Source organism: Balaenoptera acutorostrata, chromosome 20 (genome assembly GCF_949987535.1).
Source record: "Balaenoptera acutorostrata chromosome 20, mBalAcu1.1, whole genome shotgun sequence".
In the NCBI taxonomy this organism is placed as follows: domain Eukaryota; kingdom Metazoa; phylum Chordata; class Mammalia; order Artiodactyla; family Balaenopteridae; genus Balaenoptera; species Balaenoptera acutorostrata.
In genome coordinates this window covers 1,449,784-1,476,076 of record NC_080083.1, presented here as the reverse complement: position 1 = coordinate 1,476,076, position 26,293 = coordinate 1,449,784, and the positions used below count along the sequence as shown (strand labels likewise).

Sequence of the window (26,293 nt, the reverse complement as noted above, 5' to 3'; positions counted from 1 at the left end):
AGCACTAAGGCAGAACAACCTGCCCTTGTCTCTCGGTTCTCCCCCGCAGCGTTTACCGCCATCTGAAGTGATCTTGCTTGTTTGTTTTGCTAACTTGCTTCTTGCCTGGCCCCTCTACTAAAGAAGGGTTCTGACTGGCTTGTTCACTGTTACTCCCCAGTATCTAGATCAAGGTCTGGTACACAGCAGGGGCTCAACATTTATTTAATGAATAACTAAAATTATACTGAACCGTAATCTATAAACTATCTTCATGTAGCATATACCCTTCATTGTTCTTTATACTCAAACAATTCTATACATAATGTAGCACCTAACACAATCTCTGGCACTCAGGAGTCACTCAATAAATGTCTGCTGAATGAATGTGTAGGAGTGACAACAGTTTACAAGAAGGTGAGCCTTTAATACACAGGTGACAAGCAGATTAGCTACAAAATACCTGCTTTCAAATTTAACAATCAGTGCCAACCCATTTATCAAATGTCAAACACCACATCATGAGTACAGATTTTAGTGCTATGATTATACTCACTCAGCGATTGTCTTTGAAAGCTCCATACACGAAGAATTAGAATTTGCCGAAAACAACACCAGACCCCCTTTGGTTACGTTCATCCTGGCCTCTGATTCAGCTGGCGCCACACAAAACATCAAAACCTTCTTGGTTTCCCAATTCTCAGGGCCTGGAAAGATGCGAGACATATTAAGAACTGTCATATGATATGAGACACACCTGAAAATTTTTTAATAGCAAATGACTTAAGCTGAAGGACATTAGTTCTTACCACGATGGAGTCTTTTATATTAAACATGTTTATAGACAAGTAGAAAGTCTATTTTGAGTTTTAGGCTTCCAAGTTTATGGAAAGATGCTATCATATGACTCAATTATTTTCATGACCACTGGGAACAAATGATAAACTTACAAGAAAGGTGGAGCTGAAGAGCTCAGTGTTTTACTGTTTGCTGCTTAAAGTCAATTACGACAACCTCCTTTTAGCCTCTGACAACAAAATTCCTCCTGGATTGACACACAGAAAAATGGCAAAGCCATTAGCAAGGACAAGGACTGACTGATCCTTAAACAATGAATAAAAAACCCGTCCATGCCCAGCTTTCCCTGTAATGCCTGTTCACCATGAAACCTCCCCCTGGCCTTGCAGCTGCCCCAGGTCCTGTCTAAGCCTGACCTTGTCATCTGCATTTTTCCTCAACTGGAACACAAGGCTGACCAGGTGACCATAACCTTGAAGGAAAGTGACTCAGCCATGCAACTGACCAGCAGCAGGGCACAGACAGAAAGAGCCTGGCCTAGAGGTCATCAGAACCCTCCATGCTCTCCTCCTCCTCCCACTCTCTGGGCCGAGTGTCCTTATGGAGAAAGGCAGGCGTGGGTTAGACGCAGGAGCAACAATCCGCTAGGCCTTCGGGGACGGAGGCGCCTTCCCAGCAAGCCCACTGCATTTCCCCAGTCATATGTTTATGTGGGTGGCTCTGGGAAGGCTGGTGGACGGGAGCAAAAGGCTGAAGCCAATTATCTTATTTGTTATTCTGAACTTTTAATTACACAAGTAATAAACAAATACATTCTCCTTGTAAAAAAAAAAACTGAAACATCAGAGTTTAGGCTGACGTCACTAGCTCCGATCCCAGGCTCCTTCCCACCCAGGTCCTTGGACCTGACAGTTCTTATTATTAGTTTGAAAGAGACACCATCAGGCTGTTACACGTTCACACATGTGATCCCCATAAAAAATACATATAAAAATTCATTTCTAACATAAAAAGGGATCATCGTACAAATCTACCTATAATCTGCTTTTTTAAAGAGTAATGTATTTTAAGATCCCAGGTAGAAAGTATAGACCCATCATGTCCTTTTTAACTGCTGCCAGTGTTCCCTGGTGCAGGCACGCCACACTTAGCAGGTCACCAACCCCAAGAGGCCTCCTTATGCATGTGTGTGTCTCTCTCTGCAGTAACTGCCAGTGGGGGCCAGTGGGTCATAGGGTGGGTCACTCATGGTCTCCCACGCAGGCTAGGAGAGCACATTTCATCTCCAGAGGCACCCCTCAATGGGAAACACAGGCCATCCCAATGCACTTGACCTAAAGCCTATGAATTACAAACAAATGTATGAACAGCTGGCCAAAGCCCTAAGGAGACCAAGAAGGACCACTGGTGTGTACCGTGGAAAGTGGCTTTGGAGCAGGGATCGGCAAAGTACAGCCCACGGGCCAAAACAGGTTATTTCCGTAAATAAAACTGTATTGGAACACAGCCATGCTCACTGTCTACAAGTTGTCTGTGGATGCAGTGGTAGAGTTAAGTATGGGCTGCAAAGCCTAAAATATTACCTGGCCCTCTACAGAAAAAGTGTGCCGAGCCAGCTTTACAGCATAGCGTGGGGCAGGGTGACTGGTGCAAGTGAAAGAAATAATATTTAACCATCAACACTCAGAATCGGAGGAGATCCTAGGTGTCTTCTAACACCACCTCTCAACTCTTCTATGCCTGTGTTTAGGAACAGAGTCTGGAAAAGGAAACCACAACAAAAATAAAACTCATTCTCCCGTAGTTATGAATACAGGCTTTGGAGTCAAACCCAGGTTTGCATCTTAGCTCCTAGTTCCCCTTAACTCACTGTGAGGCCTCGCATAAATTAGTCACTCTCAGCTTCCACCCCCCTCATCCATGCAACTGCGAATACTGACCGTACAGGGTCACTGTAAGATTAGTTCCTGTACAGCACTTAACACAGTGCCCCACATACAGGATACGCTTGGTAAATGGAAGCTCTGATGAGTCAACTTGTTAATATTTCGGTTATCTACCGAACGAGTACATAATATGCATGGGATGGCCACCTTTTTACATCCCCTAACCTTCAAATAAGAAGCTTCTTAAAGGACAGCAGTGTTCTTGAGAGGACGTGGAACACTGAGAATCAAACTATCTGAGGGGAAGGAAGAGATCTTGGAAGTAACTCAGTCCATCTCTAGGACTCCTACCAAGGAGCCACTCCAGATACCTGAACAGCCCCGGGCCTGATGCTCACATCCTGAGGGTCCAGCCATTCCAAATTCTTCCTTAGAACACGCAGATCCCTCTCCCAGCAGCCTCCCCCTCCTGGGCCTTGTCCTTTCTTTGAAGATTTACGGGAAACCCCAAATTCCTTCTCCCCAGGGCAGTCCTTGACCTATCTCAAGATGGCTCTCTTGCCTCTGTGTATTCTCTTTTCCTGGAACCTTTCATTCATGGTCATGGTTTAAATGTCCTTCATCACTGACTATGGTCTCTAGGGTTTCAGTCTCCAAATACCAGGTTTCAGGTAATGGAAACCTAACCTAAGACCTCAAAATGGCACAGGCTGGGGGCCCCTTTGGAAACAGTTATCAGTATAGACATGCTCTGTGACTACCCATCTCACAAGTCGGTCAAACAATAAAACTAGTTGCTAGTTTTAGTTCTCCGGCCATTGCTAGTTTTAGTTCTCCTTTTCCTATTGGAAGTTCAAGTTGTGCTCTTTACCAAGCTTTAAGAGTTTTAAAGATTATCCTCGTAAACAAGATAATCACCAGGATGGGGCTGGCAGAAGGCTCATTAGTACAAGACTATAGTGCGAAATGGAGGGTGAAGAGAACATCCCCATTTCCCCCCCATAAACTACAGGAGCTTTTACATTTATCCTAAATTCACTCTAGCATGTGTGAGAATTATATACAACACATGAAAACACAGCCTTTTCAGAGAATCTCAGAACCTTACGAAAAGCAAATCATATTCCTCTTTGCTTGAGACTGGGCAATCTGTTGAGTCTCATGAAGGAAACCACTCTGAAAGAGCACTCGCTTTGCAAGCGCTGGCAGTCATTTCAAAACGACTCACGCACATCTCAGATGAGGAAGGCTGGCATCAAAGTGTGCTGCTTTCCATCTAGTGCGTCTGCTGTGTGAATACCTCCCATCTAAAGATGGCTGGAGTCACAGTGTGAAGACCTGATTTGCCTCCCCTGCTTACCAGCTACGAGTCCTTGGCCTTCCCCTTCCCGACAGCAGAGATAGATGCTTGGTTAAAAACAGCTTCCCTCACCAGAATGTAAGGTCCAAGACAGCAGAGATTTTTTCCACTATTATGTTCTCTGCTGTACACCCAGGGCCTAGAATAGTACCTGGCAGAGGGAGAGGCTTAACAAATGTTTGTCAAATAACAAATGTTTGTTGAATAAAGCCTGACCTCGTTGAGTTGCAATGATTAGCACATGGAGTTGCAAGAAGTCTGCAAACTAAAAGGTGTCAGAAAGTATAAAGAACTATTATTTTTATTAGTGATGTACCTCACTCAAAGAAAATTTGCTTTTTCGGGGTCAGTATTGAAGAGAATTAGAAGGGTGAAGCCTATATGTAATTAATCCTCCAGGCCTCTGTGACCCCAGGCACCTGGCTGTCTCTTCATCAGAACGTTTTCTTTCGGCTAAATACCATTTTCTGAGGGCTGTGAATTCTTACGACAACTCAATAAAGCAGGTACTACAAGTCCCCTTTGAGACACGAGATAAGTGACGCTTGAAGATGAAGACACCTCCTCAAGGCTGCCCACCCGGAAGCAGCAGACAACCAGCTCAGCTTCAGCCTGTCTCCCAACACCACGGAGAGTGACCCGACACCCCGCATGTCAGGGGGCGAGGCAGACAAACACCCAGATTTAGAAATATGTGCGTAGTAAACACGCCTTGTTTGGAAAACAACTTATATCACGTGTCAAAGAAAGAACACATAACTCTGATCCAGTATTTCCCCTTTGGAGAATTTATCCTACGGAAAGAAAGAAAAAGCTCAATGACGGTCACTGCATGGTTTTTCTAAGAGGAGGAACACTGAACATATGCAAAAGTTACATAATGGGATAATTAAGTAAAACTCTGAATATACATTCAATACAATAAAAACGGTAAATATCCGGGACTGTACGAAAGTGCTTACGTTAAGTAAGAGCAGAACTGCATCTCCTCGAACCCAGACTGGGTAATAATGGTACAGACGAGGTCGGGATAGGAATACGGACAAGAAGGGTAGGATTCCGTGGGGTTCAATAATGTGGGTGAATCACATATTTGTGCGTGGAACAGTTTTAAACATTATAAATCACATTTTCACACCCCCCAAATCCCCATCCCGAATTTCCCATTCCTTGCAAAAGCTAAACACCCAAACCGCGTCAATATTAATAAAAGGGGGGGAGAAATCGGTATCATCACTGTGCAGTATCTGCTGGAAACCATCTAAAAGCAGAAGAAAGCCTTAGAGCTAAATCCCTGTCCTCACTCAAGCTCCGCAGGGCAACAGCAAGGCCCGCGCCGCAAGGCCAGCCCAGCACCGCCAGGGCTGTCAGTCTGCGCGTGAGGCTGGGCTTCCGCCCGCAGCCGCAGGTCCCGGCCCGCGGACCCCGACGAACCGGACCGAGCTGACGGCTGCGCGCGGCCGGGTCCCCGCCGAGCCCCCCGCCCCTGCACCTGTGCCCCGCAGGGCCGGCCCGCCGGCCGCGCCACCACCTTCGCCGGCTCCCGCCCGCCTACCTGGCCCCGACCCCAGCCCCGGCCCCGCCGCAGCCTCCGCTGCCGAATGAGGAAAGCGCCGGTACCCTGGAAGCCTCTCCAAGAGCAAAATGGCGACTCCGAGCCGAGAACTGCGTGTGCAGCTACTGCGAGGCCTGGGGGCGGGGCCGTTCAAGGGGGCAGGGCCACGTGGGGCGGGGCCTCGGGAGGGACCATCCGTGTGAGGGGCGGGGCAGGAAAGGGGCCCACAGAGGGGAGGGGTGGGGCCTTCGAGTCTAGCTGGAATACTGCAGGCCGGGCGAGGGGCGGGGCCATGGGTGGGGCGAGTCCATTGGTGGGGCGGGGCTGACTGGAGGGGTGGGGCCAGGCTGGGCGAGGGGCGGGGAGGGGTGGGGCTGAGCCTCAAGAACCCGAGAGCGGAGGTTTTTTTTCTTTTTTTAACAAATTTATTTATTTATTTTTGGCTGCGTTGGGTCTTCGTTGCTGCGCGTGGACTTTCTCTAGTTGCGGTGAGTGGGGGCTACTCTTCCTTGTGGTGCGCGGACTTCTCATTGCGGTGGCTTCTCTGTTGCGGAGCACCGGCTCTAGGTATGCTGGCTCAGTAGTTGTGGCTCTCCGGCTCTAGAGCGTAGGCTCAGTGGTTGTGGCGCACGGGCCTAGTTGCTCCGTGGCATGTGGGATCTTCCCAGACCAGGGCTCGAACCCGTGTCCCCTGCATTGGCAGGCGGATTCTTAACCACTGTGCCACCACGGAAGCCCGCGACTGCGGACTTTGATGTCTGGAATTACAAAAGTCTGGGTTCAAGTCTTTACTGGCCTGTAACTTTGGGCAATGTCAGTTCACCTCCCTGAGCCTCAATTTCCTCAGCTGAAAAATGGAGATGATAGTAGCACCCATCTCAGGGGTTGTTGTGAGGATTCAGTAAAATAACACCTGCGGAGCTTCCAAAACAGTTCCTGGTGCATAGTAAACCCTCAGTTGTTATTATTACTATTATTTGCTTTGTTGCCCTTTCTTCTTTTATCACAAAGTAAGGAATTGGTGCTTGCCTGAATTCCTTATATTTAAGTATGTTTAATATATATATAAAACATAATAATAGCAAACACGTATGGAGCACTTACCATGTGTCAGGCCAAGTGCTTAACATATATTAACTGTAACTTATTTAATCCTCACAGAACTATGAGGTAGGTGTTATTATTATCTCCATTTTAATAGTTGTGGGAACTGACACCCTGACGTTGAATATAAATAACTTGCCTAAGGACAAACAAACATGGCCAAGGACTTCAATCCAGGCGGTCTGGCACCACGGTCTGCACTAAGCTAGACCCTATACCACATCGCAGCTCCAGTTCTGCTTTGGATTTTTCACTAGAGTGAGGCTTGAAATCGTTCGTGAGAGGTGGCACGGCCAGCTAGAAGCAGCCGGACTCAAATGGAGTCATTTAAGACATTTCCTTTGTCTGACAGCTTCACGGGCTCATACCTCTGTGAAGAACAAGGCCCGTGAGCCCACAGGCAGATTGGGGTACAAAACTGAATGCCGTTACTTTGGTAAGTGGACTTTGGTTTCAGCCACTGCTTCTGCACAGACCCAACCCTGACGCACCCCACCTCCCGGCGTCAACCTGCGTTGGCTCCACCCAGCACTCCAGGTTGCACGTGACTGGATCTGACCAATCAGGGCCACTCATCCCTCTCAGCTCGCTGATTTGCTCCAAGGACAGGACACTGAGCCAATGGGAGCCCAGAAGACGCAATCTCGCGCCGCAGTGGGCTACGGAGCCAGTAAATTCCTTCCCTCCACTCTCTGAAGCCAGGGGCCTGCGTGTTGTCCCCTTGCTTACTTCTCATTGTTATTTCCCATCAGCCTGTTCATCCATCCCTGAACTATAGGGCACGTACACGTGCTGTTCCTGCCTCCAGGAATGCTCTTCCTCCTGCTGCCTTCTCCCCTCATTAACTCCTACTTAAACATCTAAGCGCAATTGTCATTTTTAAGCCTTCTCTAAACCACTCCCCTTCTCAAAAAAAAAAAAAAAAAGTACTTTTCCTTCGTTAGGCTTATCATGATCGCTAATTATGTATTTATGTGGATGGTCATTTTATAAATATCCCCACCCCACCCCCTATAGACTATAAGCCCCTACGGGCAGGCCCTTTGTCTCTTTTGCTGATCCCTGTTTGCAGGTACCCAGCACAGTACCTGGCACAAGTGTGGTACTCAAGAAATGTCGGTACCATGGGTGATCTCAGAATTACCCTCCCCCCCATGGAAAGGAGGAGGGCAGTAGCACAGCATTGTATAGTATTTGCACCACGCAGGGACAATATTCCTGATAATTTAAAAATCGCCTCTGCTGAGCCAGTATGAGCTAGCTCGCACATACCATGCTCCCAGCATTTGGCAATGAATTGTTAGTTTCTCAATCAATTAGTTTCTCCTCATTGCAGGCACTTAGCTTACAGTTTCCCTTGCTCTATTACACCAGATACCACTTCTCCATCCACTTCCAATTCTCCAAAGACTCTTTTGAAATCCTCCATAGGCTGATGTCTCATCTCCCTTCCTCTTTATCCTTGGGGTTTAGGCCATGGGAGTGAGCCATGGTGGACATCCAGCCCAGATGACCCACCAGTGGCTGCAGCCCCAGTCACTACCTGACTGCAATTCTATGAGAGACCCCAAATGAGAGCCACCCAGCTGAGCCCAATCAAACCACAGAAAACTGAGAGATAATAATAAATATTTGTATTAAGGTGCTGAGTTTGGAGATATCTTGATACACATCTATAGGTAATGAGCAAGAAAGGGGCAAAACCAGAATCTAAAGACTGGGGTCAGTTTCACTCTAATGCGGTTTTGGTTAGCCTATTGCTAAGCTTGATAATCGCTTGCCCACTTGGAGGTTTGCAGAGTCTGCATATTATGGAAGTGCTCAGTTTGTCTGTACCACATCATTGACCATATTCAAGGGCCAAACTGCTACACATAGAATATGAATCAAGGCACCTGATCCTAAGACATTTCCCTTCAACATTTTTTTAAAGGAAGGAAAAGCATCTTTGCTATAGTTTTATAAAGGTTTTTAGTGGAGTGGTAAGCCAGAAACCCCCAGTCTGCGTCCAGCCTCCTCTTCGCAGAAATGACCTCAGCCAGAGAGGTGAAGGCACCTCTCTGAGCTTCAGTTTCCCCATCTGAAAAATGGGCACTAAGATCAGCAGCCGCGTGGAGATTCTGGGTGGGAATGACTTTTCTGTGGAATCAGTGAGTTTTGCAGCTGCCTCTCCGCCTTCGTGTCTCTGGCCATCAGGAATGAATAAACAAGGCTTTGGTTTTCCTGCAAGCAGAGGAGGATGGCAGCTTGTCTGGCCATCGGAGGGTGCAGAGGCCAGGGGCCTGGTCACTACACAGGGAAATTGGGAAGTTTCCCACATTGTTTTCTTTCCCTCATCCTCCGGATTTTCTCCTTTTTTAACCCACCCCCCATGAGAAAAGCTTCATTATCTTTCATGATGAGTAATATTTACATGTTATAAAAAATTCAAACAAACATGAAGAAAAAATTTAAAAGATATTTGCCATTATCTCACCATGGAGAGATAAGCACTTGACTTTTTTTTAACCTCCCTATTCCACTTAACAATTTATTATTTTTTAATTAATTTATTAATTTATTTACTTTTGGTTGCGTTGGGTCTTCGTTGCTGCGCGCGGGCTTTCTCTAGTTGAGGCGAGCGGGGGCTACTCTTCCTTGCTGTGCTCGGGCTTCTCATTGCGGTGGCTTCTGTTGCGGAGCACGGGCTCTAGGCACATGGGCTTCAGTAGGTGTGGCACGCGGGCTCAGTCACTGTGGCTCACGGGCTCTAGAGCACAGGCTCAGTAGTTGTGGAGCACAGGGCTTAGCTGCTCCGAAGCATATGGGATCTTCCTGGAACAGGGCTCGAACCCGTTTCCCGTGCATTGGCAGGCAGATTCTTAACCACTGCGCCAGCAGGGAAGCCCCTCCACTTAACAATTTATTGTGGACACGGTTCATGTTAATGAATTAGGTCAATGTCATCGTCGCATGTGCTATGGAGTAAAGAGCAGAGACTTAGGAACCAGACGGCCTGTATCCAAATTCCTTTTGCTCTACTCACTGGGTGTGTGACCTCCTTTACCCCTCTGCACTGGCTTCCTCACCTATAAGATGGGAATGACCACAGCTTCCACCTTACAGGGTTGTGGTGATATCCAAATGAGCTGTCACCTGGCACACAGGGGCTAACCTCTCACTGCAGCCACTCTTACTGTCAGCTGTTGTGACATGGAGGGACCGTGACGTTTTTAACCCATCTCCAATTCTGGGCACTTTTTACTAATATACACACCTCTCTTTGCACCTTTGCTCAAGTGTTTTCTCTCAAAGACAAATACCATATGATATCACTTACATGTGGAATCTAAAATACGGCACAAATGAACCTATCTATGAAATAGACTCACAGACATAGAGAACAAACTTGCGGTTGCCAAGGGGGAGAGGGGGTGGGGGAGGGATGGAGTGGGAGTTTGGGATTAGCAAAGGCAAACTATCATATATAGGATGGATAAGCAACAAGGTCCTACTGTATAACACAGGGAACTGTATTCAATATCCTGGGATAAACCATAATGGAAAAGAATATGAAAATGAATGTGTATATATATATATATATATATATATATATATATATATATATAGCTGAGTCACTTTGTTGTACGACAGAAATTAACACAATATTGTAAATCAACTATACTTTGGTAAAAATAATACATTTAAAAAAATTTTTTTAAGTATTTTCTCTCATTAAATTTCTAGAAGTGAACTTGCTCGGTCAAAGGATATGCCCTTTTACAATTTTGTTCCCCAGAAATTTTGTACCAATTTACATTCTTGCCAGAAAGGTGAAGAGTGCCCTTTTCCCCTCATCCCCGCCGACACCAGGCACTAGCCATTCTTTCACTTGGCCGAGTGGATGGTCAATGTTTCCTGGGCATTTACAATTATTTCTCCACGTCCAGCTGCCTGTAGCTGCCCTGGCCACCTTGCTAGCTGAACTTCATCTCCATTCACTCACTCAGCAAATATTGAGAACTTAGTGCATGCCTGGCCCAGTTAGAGCCGGGCTACAGCAGAGACAACAGGACACCCACCTCAGGAGGCGAGCCACCGCATGGTTATAGCAAAGCGTCTGCTTCAGTGCCCAAGAAACTGTGCCGTATAGGTGAGATCTCTATACATAAATATAGAATATACATTTTATAAATATATGAATGATATTACTATTATCACTATATATGACTCATTATCATTACACAGATCATGGTAATATTGCATATTATCATGATCGTTTTCAGCCATAGGACCTTAGAAGTCACTTCTCCTCTCCAGCCTTCCATTTTCTCATCTGTAAGCAGGCACAGTTGAGAGGACGGGGTGGGACAGTGTGTGTTCGGAGCCTGGCAGTGAGGCTGTAGCGGCCTCCTCCTGCTGGCCATGCCCAGCCCAGGCCTGGGACCCGAGCCTCTTGCTGGCCTCCCGCTCGCTGCAGCTGGTCCCCTCAGCACGTGACTGGCACTGAGCTGAGCCACAGCAGCACCCTAGCTGCCGGGACCGTTTTAAGAAATTACTCCCATGATGGAAAGTGCAGAGTTGAAGGCTGATGATCCGCCACAAGCCACCTCCCAACTCAACTCCACTGGGTCCCTCCCAGCCTGGAGTCACAGCAAACACTCCCCAAACCCTATTTCTCAGGCTCAGCCCTCCGGGTCCCTCCCTCTAGGTCCAAGGAGGGGTATCCTGAGCTGCGTCTTAGGGCCTCCTGACCCCCTCCCCCACCTGCCCTGCCACTGCACCAGCTGGAGACCCCCTTTGCCACCATCCTGCTGGCAACTTCTCCTCCCCCTTCACTAGAAGCCCCTCCAAAGGAAACGGAGGGAGGGGGGCCCACCTGGTGGTGCTGCACCTGCCTTGGTGCCCTCACTTCCTGGTGCCTCCCTCCCAGGAGTGAAGCTGGCCACCTCCTTCACTTCTTCCTGGGCTCTTGCCACTCATTCATATTCTGTATTTGGTGGAGGTGGCAGCGAACAGAAAGAAGTTTTTCCCCATTCGCATCCCATCATAAGTGTTTATATTAGTCAGGACTCTTGCAATGAAACCCGATTCACACCAGCTACAAATAAAGGAGCAGGGACTCATCGGTTTATGTAACTCAAAGGCCCAGGGTGAAGGTTTAGGTATGGCTGGATCCTGGACTCCACGACCCCAGGGTTTTGTCTTTCTCCATCGTGAAGCTCTGTCTTCTCTCTTCACTTCCACGGCTTTATTCTGAGACAAGCTCCACCCATGTCATGGGCCCTCACTTGCAGGCTCATCTGGAACTGGATGCTTGTGGCCTCAGTGGGGGAGAAGTCCGGGCTGGTCCAGGGTCCTTTCCAATCTATGATGAAGAACTCCAGTGTCACACATACACACAGACGTCACACACGCTCAAAGTTCCCCCACGTGGATGGCATACCCAACCATAAGTCGCACACTCACCCTTACACAGGTGTGACTCAGTATTCACATGGATGTCTCACACACCCTGGAATCTTTCCCATTTAGATAGTATATTACAGTTGTATAAATGCCCACCCATGGAGGGCTAACTCATTTAGATTTCATTTATGTGCCACTTTTTCACATACCTCTTACTTAAAGCAGGGTGCAATAAGTCTGATGTGTGTCAGAATGAAATAAAATAGTGCAGAGTCTTTGTAAGGATTAAATACATTCAATTAAAAAACAAACAAAACCCTGCCTATCATCAAAAGGCACAGACTGAGAGGAAGTATTCACAATATGTATATCTGACAAAGGACTTACATCTGCACCATATAAGCACCCTTAAAAATCAATACTAAGGTTCACTTCACACCTGCTAGGTTGGCCTTAATGAAAGTATTTTAAAAAGAACCAGAAAGGACTTCCCTGGTGGCGCAGTGGTTAAGAATCCGCCTGCCAATGCAGGGGACACGGGTTCGATCTCTGGTCCGGGAAGATCCCACATGCTGCAGAGCAACTAAGCCCGTGCACCACAACTACTGAGCCTGCGCTCTAGAGCCCGAGAGCCACAACAAATGAAGCCGCGTGCCTAGAGCCCATGCTCTTCAACAAGAGAAACCACCGCAATGAGAAGCCCACGCACCACAATGAAGAGTAGCCCCCGCTCGCCACAACTAGAGAAAAGCCCATGCGCAGCAATGAAGACCCAACACAGCCAAAAATAAATAAATAAATAAATTTATAAAAAAAAGATAACAAGTATTGGTGAGGTTGTGGAGAAATTGGAACCCTCCTACATTGCTGGTGGCGATGTAAAATGATGCAGCCACTCAGAAACAGCTCGGCAGTTCCTCAAAAAGTCAAATATAGAGCTGCCATGTGACTCATCGGTTGTGCTCCTGGGCATCTACCCAAAAGGACTGAAAACAGATGCTCAAACAAATACTTGTATACACACGTGAAAAGCAGTATTATTCATAATAACCGAAGGTGGAGAAAACCCAAATGTCCATCAACAGATGAAAGGATAAACAAGTGTGGTGTCTACACACAAGGGAATTTTTTTTTAAATAAATTTAATTATTTATATTTGTTTTTATTTTTGGCTGTGTTGGGTCTTCGTTGCTATGCGCGGGCTTTCTCTAGTTGTGGTGAGCAGGGGCTACTCTTCGTTGCGGTTTGTGGGCTTCTCATTGTTGTGGCTTCTCTTGTTGCAGAGCACGGGCTCTAGGCGCGTGTGCTTCAGTAGTTGTGGCACGTGGGCTCAGTAGTTGTGGCTCGTGGGTTCTAGAGCGCAGGCTCAGTAGTTGTGGTACATGGGCTTAGTTGCCCCGCAGCATGTGGGATCTTCCCGGACCAGGGCTTGAACCCGTGTCCCCTGCATCGGCAGGCAGACTCTTAACCACCGCGCCACCAGGGAAGCCCCCGCACAAGGGAATATTATTCATCCATAAAAAGGAAGAGACTACGACACAAGACACCGCATGGATGAACCTCAGAAACATGAAGCTCAGTGAGAGAAGCCAGACACAAAAGGCCACATACTGTATGATTCCATTGACATGAAACGTCCAGGATAGGTAAATCCATAGAGACAGAGGCAGATGGGTGGTTGCCGGGAGCTGGGAGGAGGGCAAATGGGGAGTGATTGCTTAATGGCCATGGATTTTCACTTTGGGGTGATGAAAATATCTTGAAACTAAACAGAGGTGCTGGTTGCACAATACCATGAAAGTACTAAATGCCACTGAATTGTACACTTTAAAATGGGCCATGATGGAATACACGTTATTCAAATTTCACCTCAAGAAAATCAACAGTAAGAAAGTAAATAATCCAGTTTTCAAAATAGGCAGATGATTTGGACAGATGCTTAAATAAAGAAGATATACGAGTGGCAAAAAAACCCACAAAAAACAACACATGAAAAAATGTTCAATATCATTAGTCTTCAGAGAAATGTGAATTAAAGCCACAGTGCTATATCACTAAACGCGCACGAAGATGGCTAAAATTCAGTTTAACGATAGCAAATCCTGATGCGGGTACAGAGGACCTAGGACTCTCACACTTTGCTGGCGGCGCTCTAAGCCAGTACAACCGCTCTGGAAAACAGTTTGGTTGTTTCTTATAAAGTTTAACATAGAACTCCCATAAGACCCAGCCATCCCATTTCCAGGTATTCACCCAAGAGAAATAAAAATGAATGTCCATCCAAAAGCCTTGCACATGAATATTCACAGCAGCTTTGTACAGAGTCTCCCCAAACTGGAAGCAACCCACACATCCCTCAGCTGGGGAATGGATAAACTGGAATCCTGCTCCTGGATGAGTCTCAAAAACTTTGTGTGAGTGAAAGAAGGCAAGACAAGAAAGACTTCAGACTGTGTGATTCCTTTCGTAGGGAATCCCCAGGAAGCTAATCTAAGGGGACAGGAGGCAGGTGAGGGAGGCCTGCAAAGGGACAAGAAGGAACTTTTCACAAAGACGGAAAAGTTCTATTGTGTCCTGTAGCACGACAGTGGTCCGTACAGCGATTACATTGTGCTTTATGTAGATTACACCTCCGTAAGGTTATTGGTAGCAACCGGCCTGGTCCTGAGGGCATATCCTCTGTCCTGTGCGCTGTCCGCACTCATTTCCTGCCTCTTTCCCTCCAAGCACCACTCCCCCTGCCCGTCCCTCACCCCGGACCGTGTTCAGGCCTCCGTGTCTTCACCTCTGCTGTCTTGTTCATGCTCTTCCCCTCCCAGCTCTGCTTGCTGAATCCTGACCCCACTGACACCCAGCTCTGCGAAGCTTCCTCATCCCACCCGCTTCCCTGACATGTGACTTTCACTTCTCTTTGGGCACTTAGAGGCACAACCCGCCAGCCAGGCCACCCATGGCGAGGCGATGGATGGGGGCAGGAGAGGGAAGACTTAGCTGAGAAGAGGCTGGAATGTAACGGACCCAGAGTCAGGGGCACGGAGGGACAGTGCAGTAACCGCCTCCTCAGCCCACTGTCCAGCAGGAGGGTGAGGGAACACGTATGAACCCAGGAGGAGGGTGAGGAGGCAGGCATGGGCCAGACTTTAGAACTCAGAAGAGCCAGAACAGGGGCTCCTGCTGATTCAGCCTTTGATCCTGGGAAGGCAACCAGGGTGGTGCATCAGTTAGAACACAGCCACATGTAACAGAAAACTAAGTAACAGTGGCTTATGTAAGATAGAAGTTTATTTCTCTCTCATATATGGCAGCTTCACAGGGTCCCAGGGACTCAGGCTGTTATTAGCTCACCACTCCACCATCCCTAAAGATTAAGCTTCACTCTCGTGATTCAAAATGGCTGCTAGAGCGCCAGCCGTTACAACTGCATTCCAGGTCAGCAGCTGGAGGAGAAGTCCAAAGAAGGGCCTCTTCCTTTTAAGGACACTTCCCGGAAGTTCCAACACATATTTTGTCCACATTTAGCCCCATGGCCTCACCTAGCAACAGAGGAAATGCTGGGAAATGAAGTCTTTTGCTGAATCCATTGTGGCTCTCGGAGAGTATTGGCAGTGGTTCTTTTTTTTTTTTTTTTTTTTTTTAGTATTTATTTATTTTTATTTGGCTGCACTGGGTCTTAGTTGTGGCATGCAGGATCTTCGATCTTCGTTGTGGCATGAGAACTCTTAGTTGCGACATGTGGGATCTAGTTCCCTGACCAGGGATTGAACCCGGGCCCCCTGCACTGGGAACCTGGAGTCTTAGCCACTGGACCACCAGGGAAGTCCCTAGGCAGTGGTTCTTAAACTTAAGTGGATGTCCTAATCAACTGGAGGGATTGTTAAAACTCAGAGTGCTGGGCCCAACCCCAGAGTTTCTGACTCAGTAAGGCTGTGGTGGAATCTGAGAAACTGTGTTTCTAATACGTTCCCATGGATGACGAGGCCGCTGTGCAGCGGTCACACTTTGGGAACCACTATCTAGGACCGCTAAGGATGAAGGACGACGGGATGTTGGGGAGGTACTGGCCATATCCATCACAGGCAGGGCGGGGACCCGACCGCATCCCACAAAGGGCCACTAGCAGCGTCACCACCTCCTTGCGGTCACTGGCGTGTCCTCCCGCCTCTCGCACTTCTGCCCACTCTCCACGCACCGCAGCGGAAGAAGGCTTGCCCGCTGGTCATCCATAACGACTCTGGCACGTGCAAAGCTGGCTTTGCTGGGGATGACGCCCCCCCCCGGCCGTGTTCCAGTCCGTGGTCTGTCGTCCCCGACACCGGGGCGTCATGGTGGGCGTGGAGTAGAAGGATAGCTACGGTGGGGGAGGGGGCCCAGAGCAGGCGGGGCATCCTGACCCTCAAGTACCCCGTGGAGCACAACATCAACAGCAACTGAGAGGACACAAGGGACACCTAGTGCCACACCTTCTACAGCGAGCTGGAGTGGCCCCCAAGGACCACCCGGTGATGCTGGCCGAGGGGGCTGCCACCACAACCCCAAGGCCAGCCGTGACATGACCCAGATCCTGTTTGAGACATTCAACACGCCATATAAGTGGCCGTCCAGGCCGTGCCGTCCCTGTGCAATGCCGCTAGCTGCACCTCTGGTATTGTTGTGGACCCGGGGGGTGGGTCACCCACACGGTGCCCATCTCCGTGGGTCTACACCCTGCCCCAGCCTTCCTGCGTCTGGACCTGGCTGGCTGGGACCTCATGGTGCCTGGCTACAGCTTCACCACCATGGCTGAGAGGGAAATCACGTGTGACGTCAAGGAGCAGCTCTACTCGTGGCAGTGGACTTGCAGCAGGAGATGCCACCACTTCCTCCTCCTCCCCGAGAAGAGCTGCGAGCCACCCGACGGTCAGGTGCTCACCATCGACAAGGAGCGGGTTCTGTGTCCAGAGGCGCTTTTCCAGCCCTCCATCCTGGGTTTGGGGTCCTGTACCATCCATGAGACCACCTCCCACTCCATCATCAAGGGTAACGTCCACATCCAGAAGGACCTGTCCGCCTTCATGGTGCTGTCTGGTGGGACTACCGTGTACCCCGGTATCCTGGGCAGGATGCAGAGGGAGATCAGGGCCCTGGCTGCCAGCAGGATGAAGATCGAGATGCTCACTCCCAGGACCTTCCTGGTTGTCCAGTGGCTAAGACTCCGCACTCCCAACGCAGGGGGCCTGGGCTTGATGCCTGGTCCGGGAACTAAGATCCCACATGCCGTGTGGCACAGCCAAAAAAAAAAAAAAAAAAGATGCTCACTCCTCCCGAACACAAGTACTTGGTGGGGATCGGGCTTCACCCTGGCCTCTCAGTCCACCTTCCAGCAGATGTGCGTCAACCAGAAGGACCCGGCCTCTCCATCGTCCACCACAAATGCTTCTAAACAGACTGCAAGCAGATGCACAGCATTTGCTGCGTGAGTTCATTCAGAAGCATAAATTTGCCCTGGCAAGTGTACACACGTCGTGCCAGCCTCACGAAACTGGAATAAACCTTCGAAAATTGTCCTTGAAGCTTATATCTGAGATTGTAGAACTTGCTGCTGATTTTGACCTTGTATTCAATTCTTGCCCTGGTGTATGTTTACTACCCTGTACATGACTTTGATCTAAACCCCTAGTTACAGGCGGCTCTGTCACTTCGTGGCTGAGGTGAGAAAATGTTTATGGAAGAGAAATCGTTGGCTGGATGAGAATCTGTGAGACTATGAATCTCCCGATCTGTGCAGGGTATTAACATGTCAGAACTGCCTATTCCAGGATTTCTCTAGAGGATGGCAAGAGTCCTGAACCACCTGTCATTTCTGTCTTGCCGGCCTGACAGAGTCTGGGAAGGTCCAAGCCTTAGGACCTGCTTTCCTTTCTTACTTGATGTTTTCCTGCCAGTACACTGTGGGTTGTTACTAGCCTTGAGTTAGAAAATGGTTTGCATTTACACCTGTACATTTATTCGTCCTTTTAATTTATGTAAGATTTTTGTACACAATTCTCAGTTCCTTAAGAGGTGACGAGAAATTTGGTTTTATATTGTCACGTGAGAACATTAGGCCCCAGCAACGCATCATTGTGAAGAAAAGTGCTGCAGTAAACCGTAAAAACAAAAACAAAAAACAAAAAGCAAAAAACAAACAAACATACAAAAGACCCTCTTTCAAGGCTTTGCCTTTGGAGGCTCACTCCATATTCCCTATTGAATATACAAAAAGGCACCCACATATCACAGAAAATATAATCCTTTGCTAAAAAATAAAATTTGAAAGGATTTTTATGGGTTTGCTTCTGAAAATATTTGGCACAAGTGGTTCACTCAACTTATGATTGACTGTAGTTTCTGAGCAATAAGCTTTCATCTTACTTCGTGGGGAATTCTTGCAAAATGAGAGAATCTACATGTTTTCTGCTGTCCTGAAAGTTTTATGAACACGAGATTTAATGATGAAGAAATTGACTATAATGTTATATTTTGTAGGCATTTAATTAAACATTTATTAATCTTGGTTTTACAGGTTTTAAAAAAATTATTTGGATGTAACAAAATAAATTTTTAGATGTCAAATATAAATGAAGGCCCTTGAAACAGTCATAAGTCCTGGACTTGGTGCCAAAAGAGCGTGCCAGACAAAGTGGGAGCTCTTCCTGGAAGCTGAGAGTGTGGACCCTGCAGAGGCCCCTTCACCTGTAAATCATTGCAGGGTGGTCCCATGGGAGGGAGCAGCTGGGCCCCATTCATGGCCGAGGCTGGAGCTGGGGCCAAGGCAGAGGCTGCAGGGAAACAGGTTCTGTCCCTCAGGAAGCTGGTCAGAGCTGCCGACAGGAGGACTGTCCTGTCTGGGAAGCACCACTGGAAAGGAAATAAAGATTTCTCTGTAGGTCAGGAGAGGCTCGGTTCTGCTGCAGTAACAAATGAGCCCCAAACCACTAGGCTTCGACCAACAAAGAGTCCTTTCACATACTATGAGTCCATCGTGGGTCACCTGGGAGCTCTAATCCACATCACCCACACTTGATGCCCCAGCCTGAAGGAGCAGCCCCTGTGTGGGGCACGGTCCCCGGCACAGGAGAGGAAAAAGAGAGAACTGTTGCTAGTTACGCATCAACCAGTAAAGCTTCTGCTAGGAAGTGACACATGTCACTTTTGCTCGCATCTGACAAAGATTCTCTCCTTGACCAGACTCTGCTCAGCCTCCTCTAAGTTCTTTTTCAACTAGCCTTCGACTTTTAGACTTCAGTGTCCATCTCTGCGTTGTCCAGTTTTAGCAAGAGTCTTGCTAAGTCAGTTTAGCCAGAATCCCCCATCCTCTGTTACCTGATCACCCTCCGTATCTAATCCAGTTCCTCATCTTCCACCAACCCCAGGTGATGCACCGTCTCCCTGACCTCTCTCCAGCAAAGATCTTGTTTAGCCAGAATCCTCCCTTACCCCTGTTTCCTTTTATCAATTTTCCATCCACGGACTCCACCCTGCTCCTAGGTTATAAATTCCCACTCTACCTCGTCGTGCTCCGCGGCGAGCCCAATCCGTCTTCCCCACTGCAAATCCCCACTTATCCCGATGACCCCTCTTGAATACAGCCTGCCTTACCAGTCTTTAACAGGGGTCAGGATGAATCATTTTTTCTTTAACGCATCCATTGGCCAGAGGAAGGCAGGTGACCAAGAGTGCTGTTAATGGAGCAGGGACAGAGAGGTCTCCAGCAGAAAGTGGCAGTGCACGCTTGTGAATAATAACGCAATCCTCCACCACTTTCCTCTGAGAGAGAAACCCACAGGCAACTCTCTGTGAAGCAGACCCCACCCAAGACAGCTGTCTTGTCTGTTAGGTGTCGTGCAACCACGTCTGGGGGGGGGCGGGGGAGTCACTTGACTGAGGTCACAGAGCCAGGAAGTGGTGGATCATCAGAAGTTCCTCTCCCTCCCCCACTTTTAACCTCTTCATCCATCAGATCATTTCTGATTCACACACCTGCCCTTCAAGCCGGTGTGAACGCCTGACTCAGCTGGGGTAGGGGTGGGGAGTCACAGAATCTCTCTGTTGGGGCTGCCTGTTTGCGTGAGATGAAGGTAACCTGCCCCAGGCTGAAAGGGCATTTTATGCGTGAATCTCGATGAGTTCCTTTTTAAAAAATATATTTTCACCATGTCATTTATTTGCATAAGTACCTGTAATGGCTTCCAACTGCCAACCTTGGAGTCTAGTCTGAACTCACGTCCCCTCTGCCAGCCGTACTCAAAGGCGGTGTCAATTTCCCTCAGGATACAAAAATTGGGGTAATAGTAGGAGGGGAAAATGGGTACTAGGAGAGCAACCAGCAATAGCCATTAACGTTTACCACTGTGATATGTTCTTCCTGCAGTAAAAGCAATGCCGCACGCAGATGAATTACCTGTCCCAGTTTCCTTCTAGTGGGACCGTGTGACAGTGTTCTGGACAATGGAATGTGGGCAGAAGTAATTTACACCGCTTTAGGGTTTGGTCCATAAAAATCTCCAGTCTCACAACGTCAAAGAAATCCAGAGCCTGCCAGTAAGTAGTTAAAGTGGTAAAAGCAGGTTTTACTTAACTATTGCAATAGGCGGTGTCAACTACAATTGGCACTCGCCACTGGCACTTGCCATCGGTAATCTACAAGGATTAAATCATGGGCTCTGCAGCTGCTGATTTTCAACACCCCCCCCTGAAAGGAGTTCAGGGTGGAGAGCTGAAATGAGGTCCTCTGTGCTCTGGGAAAAACTGGCAGAACAGGTCTTCAGAGAGTTAAATATTTTCAGGAGCTGATTTTATGAGCCCAGTTCTTGTATTTCCTCATATCTAGAAAAGCACTAAAATCCTTCATGGTGACGACTGCTCCTCGTGACTAGCAGAAACCTTCTGCAAAAAAAAAATGTGCTCGATTGCATGTACTCCCCCCTTTGCCCAAATCACATATATCCTGACCTTCCCCTCTATCTCTTTGGAGCAGTTTCTCAGAGCTCTCTGAAATGCTGTCTCGCGGGCTGCAGCCCTCATTTTGCCCCAAATAAAACTTAACTCACAACTATCACGTTGTGCAATTTCTTTAAGTTGACAGGGGAAAAGGGGCCTCATGATAAGACTGGGCTCAACTCTGAATACGAGGAGGAAACACGGGAATACAACAAAGGTGGGGTCAGTGAATGGAAAATTATTATGGAAACATCAGGGATAAGGGGGGATTCTGGCTAAACAAGATTTTTGCTGAAGGCAGGCCAGGGTGATCAGTCATCACTTGGGGGCAGTGGAGGATGAGGAATTTGGTCAGATATCCAGGATGATCAGATATCAAGGGGGGAAATTCTGGCCAAACTGACTTAGCAGGATTCTTGCTAAAACTGGGCTCGTGGAGGATATGCCCAAGGACGGGGCCAAGTTGGACTCAGAGGAGCCAGAGTGAAGTTTGGTCAAGGAGAGAATCTTTGCCAACAATCTTCCATTGGATCCTTATGTTTAAACAGCAGCTACAATGAATACTTAGGGGACAGTTGAGGAAACTTGAAAATAGACTGGATGTGAGGTGGCATTAAAGAATTTTAAATTTTCTTGCATGTGATAATGCCTCTTTCGTTGTGTAGGATATCCTTAGGTTTAAGAGACGCATGCCTAAGTACTTAGAGGTGAAACTCACGCAAGATCTCAGCAGTGGGTTTGGTTTAGGGCTGACAATCAAGTCACACTATACAATGCTCACACAGCACCTAGCTGACGTAGAAAGGATGTGGAACAGGAAGCACAGCAGTACTTCATACAGCTCTCCATACCCCTGATCACTGCGTATGGGGCAGGTTCTAGTCCCAGGGGATTTCAGCAGAGGAGCCACTGGTCCCATGGGGTTGGTCCCGTGGGCCTGTGAAGGTAAGAGGCCACTTGCATTCTCCAGCAGAGCTACAGCCCATACAGTTCAAGTTGCGCCAGGATAGCTAAGGACAGCAAGCCGAGGGGCGGCCTTCGGTCAGTTTAAGAGCACACACAGAACCTCATCTAAGTGCAGACCACAAGTCAATTCTTGAGGCTGGAGGAGGGATTCACAGTTAGCTGTGAAAGTTCCCCCTCTAGTCATATGATGTCTGCGCCTTCTTTTGAAGTGGTTGAACAAAAAAGTTAACGTAAATAAGACAAAAGGCTGACACTTGTTGAATCTAGGTAATGAGTTAATCAAACTATTCTTCCAGTGCTTCAGTGGTTGAAAATTTTTATTACAGGAAATCAAAAGAAATAAAATTTAAAATGGAGGTGTTCACCTCCTGCTTTCATTTCCTGTGTGGTTTACTGGTGAGCTGATTCTGCCTGTTTAAAGCTCCCTGCTCTCAAGTCATCGCACAGATCTCCCCGCTTTCGCACAGCACCCCGCCCCCATCTCCTGACTACCGGATCCATCGCTCCCTCCAATCCAAGTACTTCTTCTTCTGGAAGCACGTGCCATTAGACTCTTTCTTTCTGTTGCCTTCCTTCAGGCACAGAAAAAAAACATTTTTTTTTTTTTGGCCTTAAACCAAAAAAAAAAAAAAAAAAAAAAACTTTTCCACATAACCAGAAAGTGCCGTGTCAGGCAGGCTTGGACCCAGGGATCAAAGCATGCGGCCAGGCCCCATTGCTCTGGCTCCATCACTTGGCTGCCGCTCTGCGCGGTTGCGCACAACCATGCTTCGCATGGCAACCACCAGCTCCCGAGGCGGCTGCTTCTGTGCAGCAGCCTTTGCCCCAGCATGCTCAGCGATAGTCCAAGGCTTGCTCTGATTGGCCAGGCTTAGTCACATGCCCACCCCGAACCAATCAGGGAACGTTGGCCCTGACTGGCCCGCCTGAGTCATATGCTCCACACCTGGCCCTGAGGTGAGTCAGCGACTGCATCGACCCGGCGAAGGCGAAGCCTCGGAGGCAGGTGACTCTGGGGTTGGGGTTCGGGCGTCTGTGAGAGACGAGACTGGAGATGCGGGTGCCTGGTTGGTGACCTGGTCCAGCCCACTTCAGAGGCCGTTAGCGTCCTTGCTGGTTCTGAGCGCTTTTTCGCCCTGTGAGTCCCCGGCGTGGGTTTTGGACCCGGAAAGGCTTGGCTGGTTGGCTGGACTTTTCTCCTCCTCAAAGTCCTGGTGAACCTGCTTCCCTGGCGCTCAGGCGCCTTTTCAGGAGCCGCGCCGCTGGGGCCGTAGTTCACAGAGCGGCCGTCAGGTGGCAATGGAGAGGCAAGAAGCCAGTCTCCAGCCTGTTCTTTGGGTTTTGCTTTTTAACTTTGTCGACTTAAAATGCACAACGTGTGAGAGTTGTGAGTTCAGTTTTATTTGGGGCAAAACGAGGACTGCGGCCCGGGAGACGGCACTTCAGAGAGCTCTGAGAAACTGCTCCAGAGAGGCAGCGGGGAAGGTCAGGATAGGTGTGATTTTGGTGAAGGGGGAGTACACGCAGTCGAGCACATATTTTTTTTGCAGCAGGTTTCTGCTAGTCACGAGGAGCAGTCGTCACCATGAAGGACTTTAGGGCTTTTCTAGATATGAGGAAATGCAAGAACTGGGCTTATAAAATCAGCTCCTGAAAATATTTAACTCTCTGAAGACCTGTTCTGCCAGTTTTCCCAGAGCACAGAGGACCTCATTTCAGCTCTCCACCCTGAACTCCTTTCCGGGGGGGTGTTGAAAGTCAGCAGCTGCAGAGCACATGATTTAATCCTTGTAGAGGTAGATGGCAAGTGCCAATTGTAGTTGACAGGGCCCCTTTGCAGTCATAAATTTGTCCATGCTTTGGGAGGCGTTTCATGACCGATTCGTCCCACGGTGCTAGGAAGGCTCATTCCCAGGTCTGGCGAAGATTTCGCTGAGAGGTCATTCAGTGTGCTGTTACTGGGCTAGGTCTTATAAACAATAACTAAAGACTCTAGACCACCTGTCTTACTAGTCTGTTATGGTCCAGGAAAAAATCCCTCTTGTTGTATCTTCCCATATCTAGAGTTACACTAGTACAATCATTGATCTCACACAGAACTATATATTTTTGTCGGTGGCTCAGTCACACATCTGGTAATGCAAGAAACAACAATCTTGTAAAACAGGTAGAATACAGATAATACTACAGATGGCAGTATTATTCAAGTCGTAAGTGAGAATTAAGGCAAGAACTTCCATTAGGTGCAGCCCAGTATATCCTTAGGTCATCTGACTTGGTCTGTCCTGTACCGATCCTTATCTTTCAGGGAAATGATATACTGGCGCTGTCCATAAGACCCCCAGCCCAACTTCCTGGTGTTACTAGGCTGGTTATCCTTAGTATAATTTAATTGTTCCCAAGATAAAAGGGGGCCTTAAAACTTAAATGACCAGAGCCTGGTGTTAACCACATAAATCCATCCCATAATTATAGGAGGTTTTATTTCTTGGCTGAAATTTTGCTGCTGCTCTGATTGAGCTTGAATAACTTTAGAGGAAAATTCATTTTTTTGGCCAGGGTCAGAGCAGGTATTATTAATTGGCTAGGTGAGGGGATCCCATCTAGTAATATCAAGAGTAGCCTGGGGCTTCCCTGGTGGCGCAGTGGTTGAGAGTCTGCCTGCCAATGCAGGGGACACGGGTTTGATCCCTGGCCCGGGAGGATCCCACATGCCGTGGAGCAACTAGGCCCGGGCGCCACAACTACTGAACCTGAGCTCTAGAGCCTGCAAGCCACAACTACTGAGCCCGCGTGCCACAACTAGAGAAAGCCTGTGCTCAGCAATGAAGACCCAACACAGACAGAAATAAATAAATAAATACGTTTATTAAAAAAAAAAAAAGAGTAACCTGAATAGGACTGAACTTTCTTTCTTGTAAAATAAAGGTTCTAAGGGCCATCCAATTAGAGCCTTGGAGTGGAGAAATCCACCAAGGTAATCCAGAAGGACTAGACACAGGTAATTGGCCACAAACCCAACAATTGGATTGATTTTTAAAACTAGCATAGAATCGTGTCCATGATAGAAAAACATCTGATTTATATGCAAGGGTCCTGGAAGACAAGAAAACATTATAAATGATCATGCGAATCAGGTCCAGCATCTTGGGTAAGCTGTCTACTTCTGATGTCGTCTTCTTAACATCCTGCTGTGAGTGTAGTTTCCTCAGTTTGAGCATCATTTTTTTTTAAATTTATTTATTTATTATTTTTGGCTGTGTTGGATCCTCGTTTCTGTGCGAGGGCTTTCTCTAGTTGCAGCGAGTGGGGGCCACTCTTCATCGCGGTGCGCGGGCCTCTCACTACCACGGCCTCTCTTGTTGCGGAGCACAGGCTCCAGACGCGCAGGCTCAGTAGTTGTGGCGCACGGGTCTAGTTGCTCCGCGGCATGTGGGATCTTCCCAGACCAGGGCTCGAACCCGTGTCCCCTGCATTGGCAGGCAGACTCTCAACCACTGCGCCACCAGGGAAGCCCTGAGCATCATTTTAAGGTGAGTTTGAGGTCAGCAGTCCTCTCTATAGACCAGTCCGGTGCAGGGGCCCTTTGTGAGTGGAAATTAATCCAAGAATCAATTCCCTTCAGTTTCGCTGTGCATGAGCTAGTTAAGAGTACCTGATAGGGTCCTTCCATCTAGGTTGGAGATAGTCCTTTAAACTATGTCTTTTCCAGCATGCATAATCCCCTGGTTGCACGTCGTCGTGGGGCATCTGATCTTCATCCAAAAATAGATTACTGAGATAGGCCTCAGAAACAAATTGAGAGTGTCCTTTTAATAATTCAATTAAACTTTTCATTAATATAACATAACAGCAAGGAACTATCTGGGAAGTGAGTCTTAGTAAATACAGACCTCCGTTAACAAAACTGGAACTTAATATTCACTGAAACATAATCCTTTCTCTCTAAAATTACCCTCATGTTTACCAAATATAACCAAATTAAGACTAGTTTGTTTGCAAAATAAGTCTGGTCTCAATAAACTTGGCCTGATAATTTATATAACTATCATTGATCATATAGCCTTTTTGCTTTGCTGAAACTTTTATAAGGAGTCTCATACTGAACTTTTAAAAGACCTCTCAGGGGCTTCCTTGGTGGCGCAGTGGTTAAGAATCCGCCTGCCAATGCAGGGGACACGGGTTCGAGCTCTGGTCTGGGAAGATCCCACATGCCGCGGAGCAACTGGGCCCGTGAGCCACAATTACTGAGCCTGCGCGTCTGGAGCCTGTGCTCCGCAACAAGAGAGGCCGCGATAC

General features: G+C 47.9%; 2 protein-coding genes, 2 long non-coding RNA genes and 1 pseudogene across 14 annotated transcripts in view; 3 read left to right on the top strand and 2 right to left on the bottom strand.

The window, feature by feature from the left end:
* Window positions 1-5,715, bottom strand: part of PRPSAP2 (phosphoribosyl pyrophosphate synthetase associated protein 2) — a 34,970-nt gene extending 29,255 nt beyond the window's left edge. For 5 of the 11 annotated variants that reach the window (XR_009006276.1, XM_057535729.1, XM_057535734.1 and 2 more), the window contains exons 1-3: window positions 5,579-5,673; window positions 930-1,024; window positions 536-686 (exon numbers count right to left, since the gene is read on the bottom strand). Coding sequence is in view for 10 of the 11 variants with exons in the window: in XM_057535729.1 (XP_057391712.1) it covers window positions 536-654 (119 nt within the window). In the remaining variant the exon portion in view is untranslated. Of the gene's footprint in view, window positions 1-535; window positions 687-929; window positions 1,025-4,985; window positions 5,489-5,578 lie in introns of those variants that run through there. The other 6 variants (XM_057535731.1, XM_057535737.1, XM_057535730.1 and 3 more) reach the window with 5 other exon arrangements.
* Window positions 5,716-5,980: 265 nt separating this feature from the next.
* LOC130705880 (uncharacterized) lies at window positions 5,981-8,291 on the top strand. Its single transcript, XR_009006281.1, has 3 exons — window positions 5,981-6,066; window positions 7,035-7,118; window positions 8,156-8,291. It is a non-coding gene; the product is annotated as an uncharacterized LOC130705880 (long non-coding RNA).
* Window positions 8,292-16,035: 7,744 nt separating this feature from the next.
* On the top strand, window positions 16,036-17,489 carry LOC103000429 (uncharacterized; annotated as a pseudogene).
* A 1,072-nt stretch (window positions 17,490-18,561) lies between these two features.
* Window positions 18,562-19,889, bottom strand: LOC130705879 (uncharacterized). The gene is made up of 2 exons (XR_009006280.1): window positions 19,688-19,889; window positions 18,562-18,946 (listed from the first exon to the last, which is right to left on the bottom strand). It is a non-coding gene; the product is annotated as an uncharacterized LOC130705879 (long non-coding RNA).
* A 3,090-nt stretch (window positions 19,890-22,979) lies between these two features.
* Window positions 22,980-26,293, top strand: part of SHMT1 (serine hydroxymethyltransferase 1) — a 62,529-nt gene continuing 59,215 nt past the window's right edge. The window contains exon 1 of the mRNA XM_057535780.1: window positions 22,980-23,000. The gene's annotated coding sequence lies outside the window, so the exon portion shown is untranslated. The remainder of the gene's footprint in view (window positions 23,001-26,293) is intronic.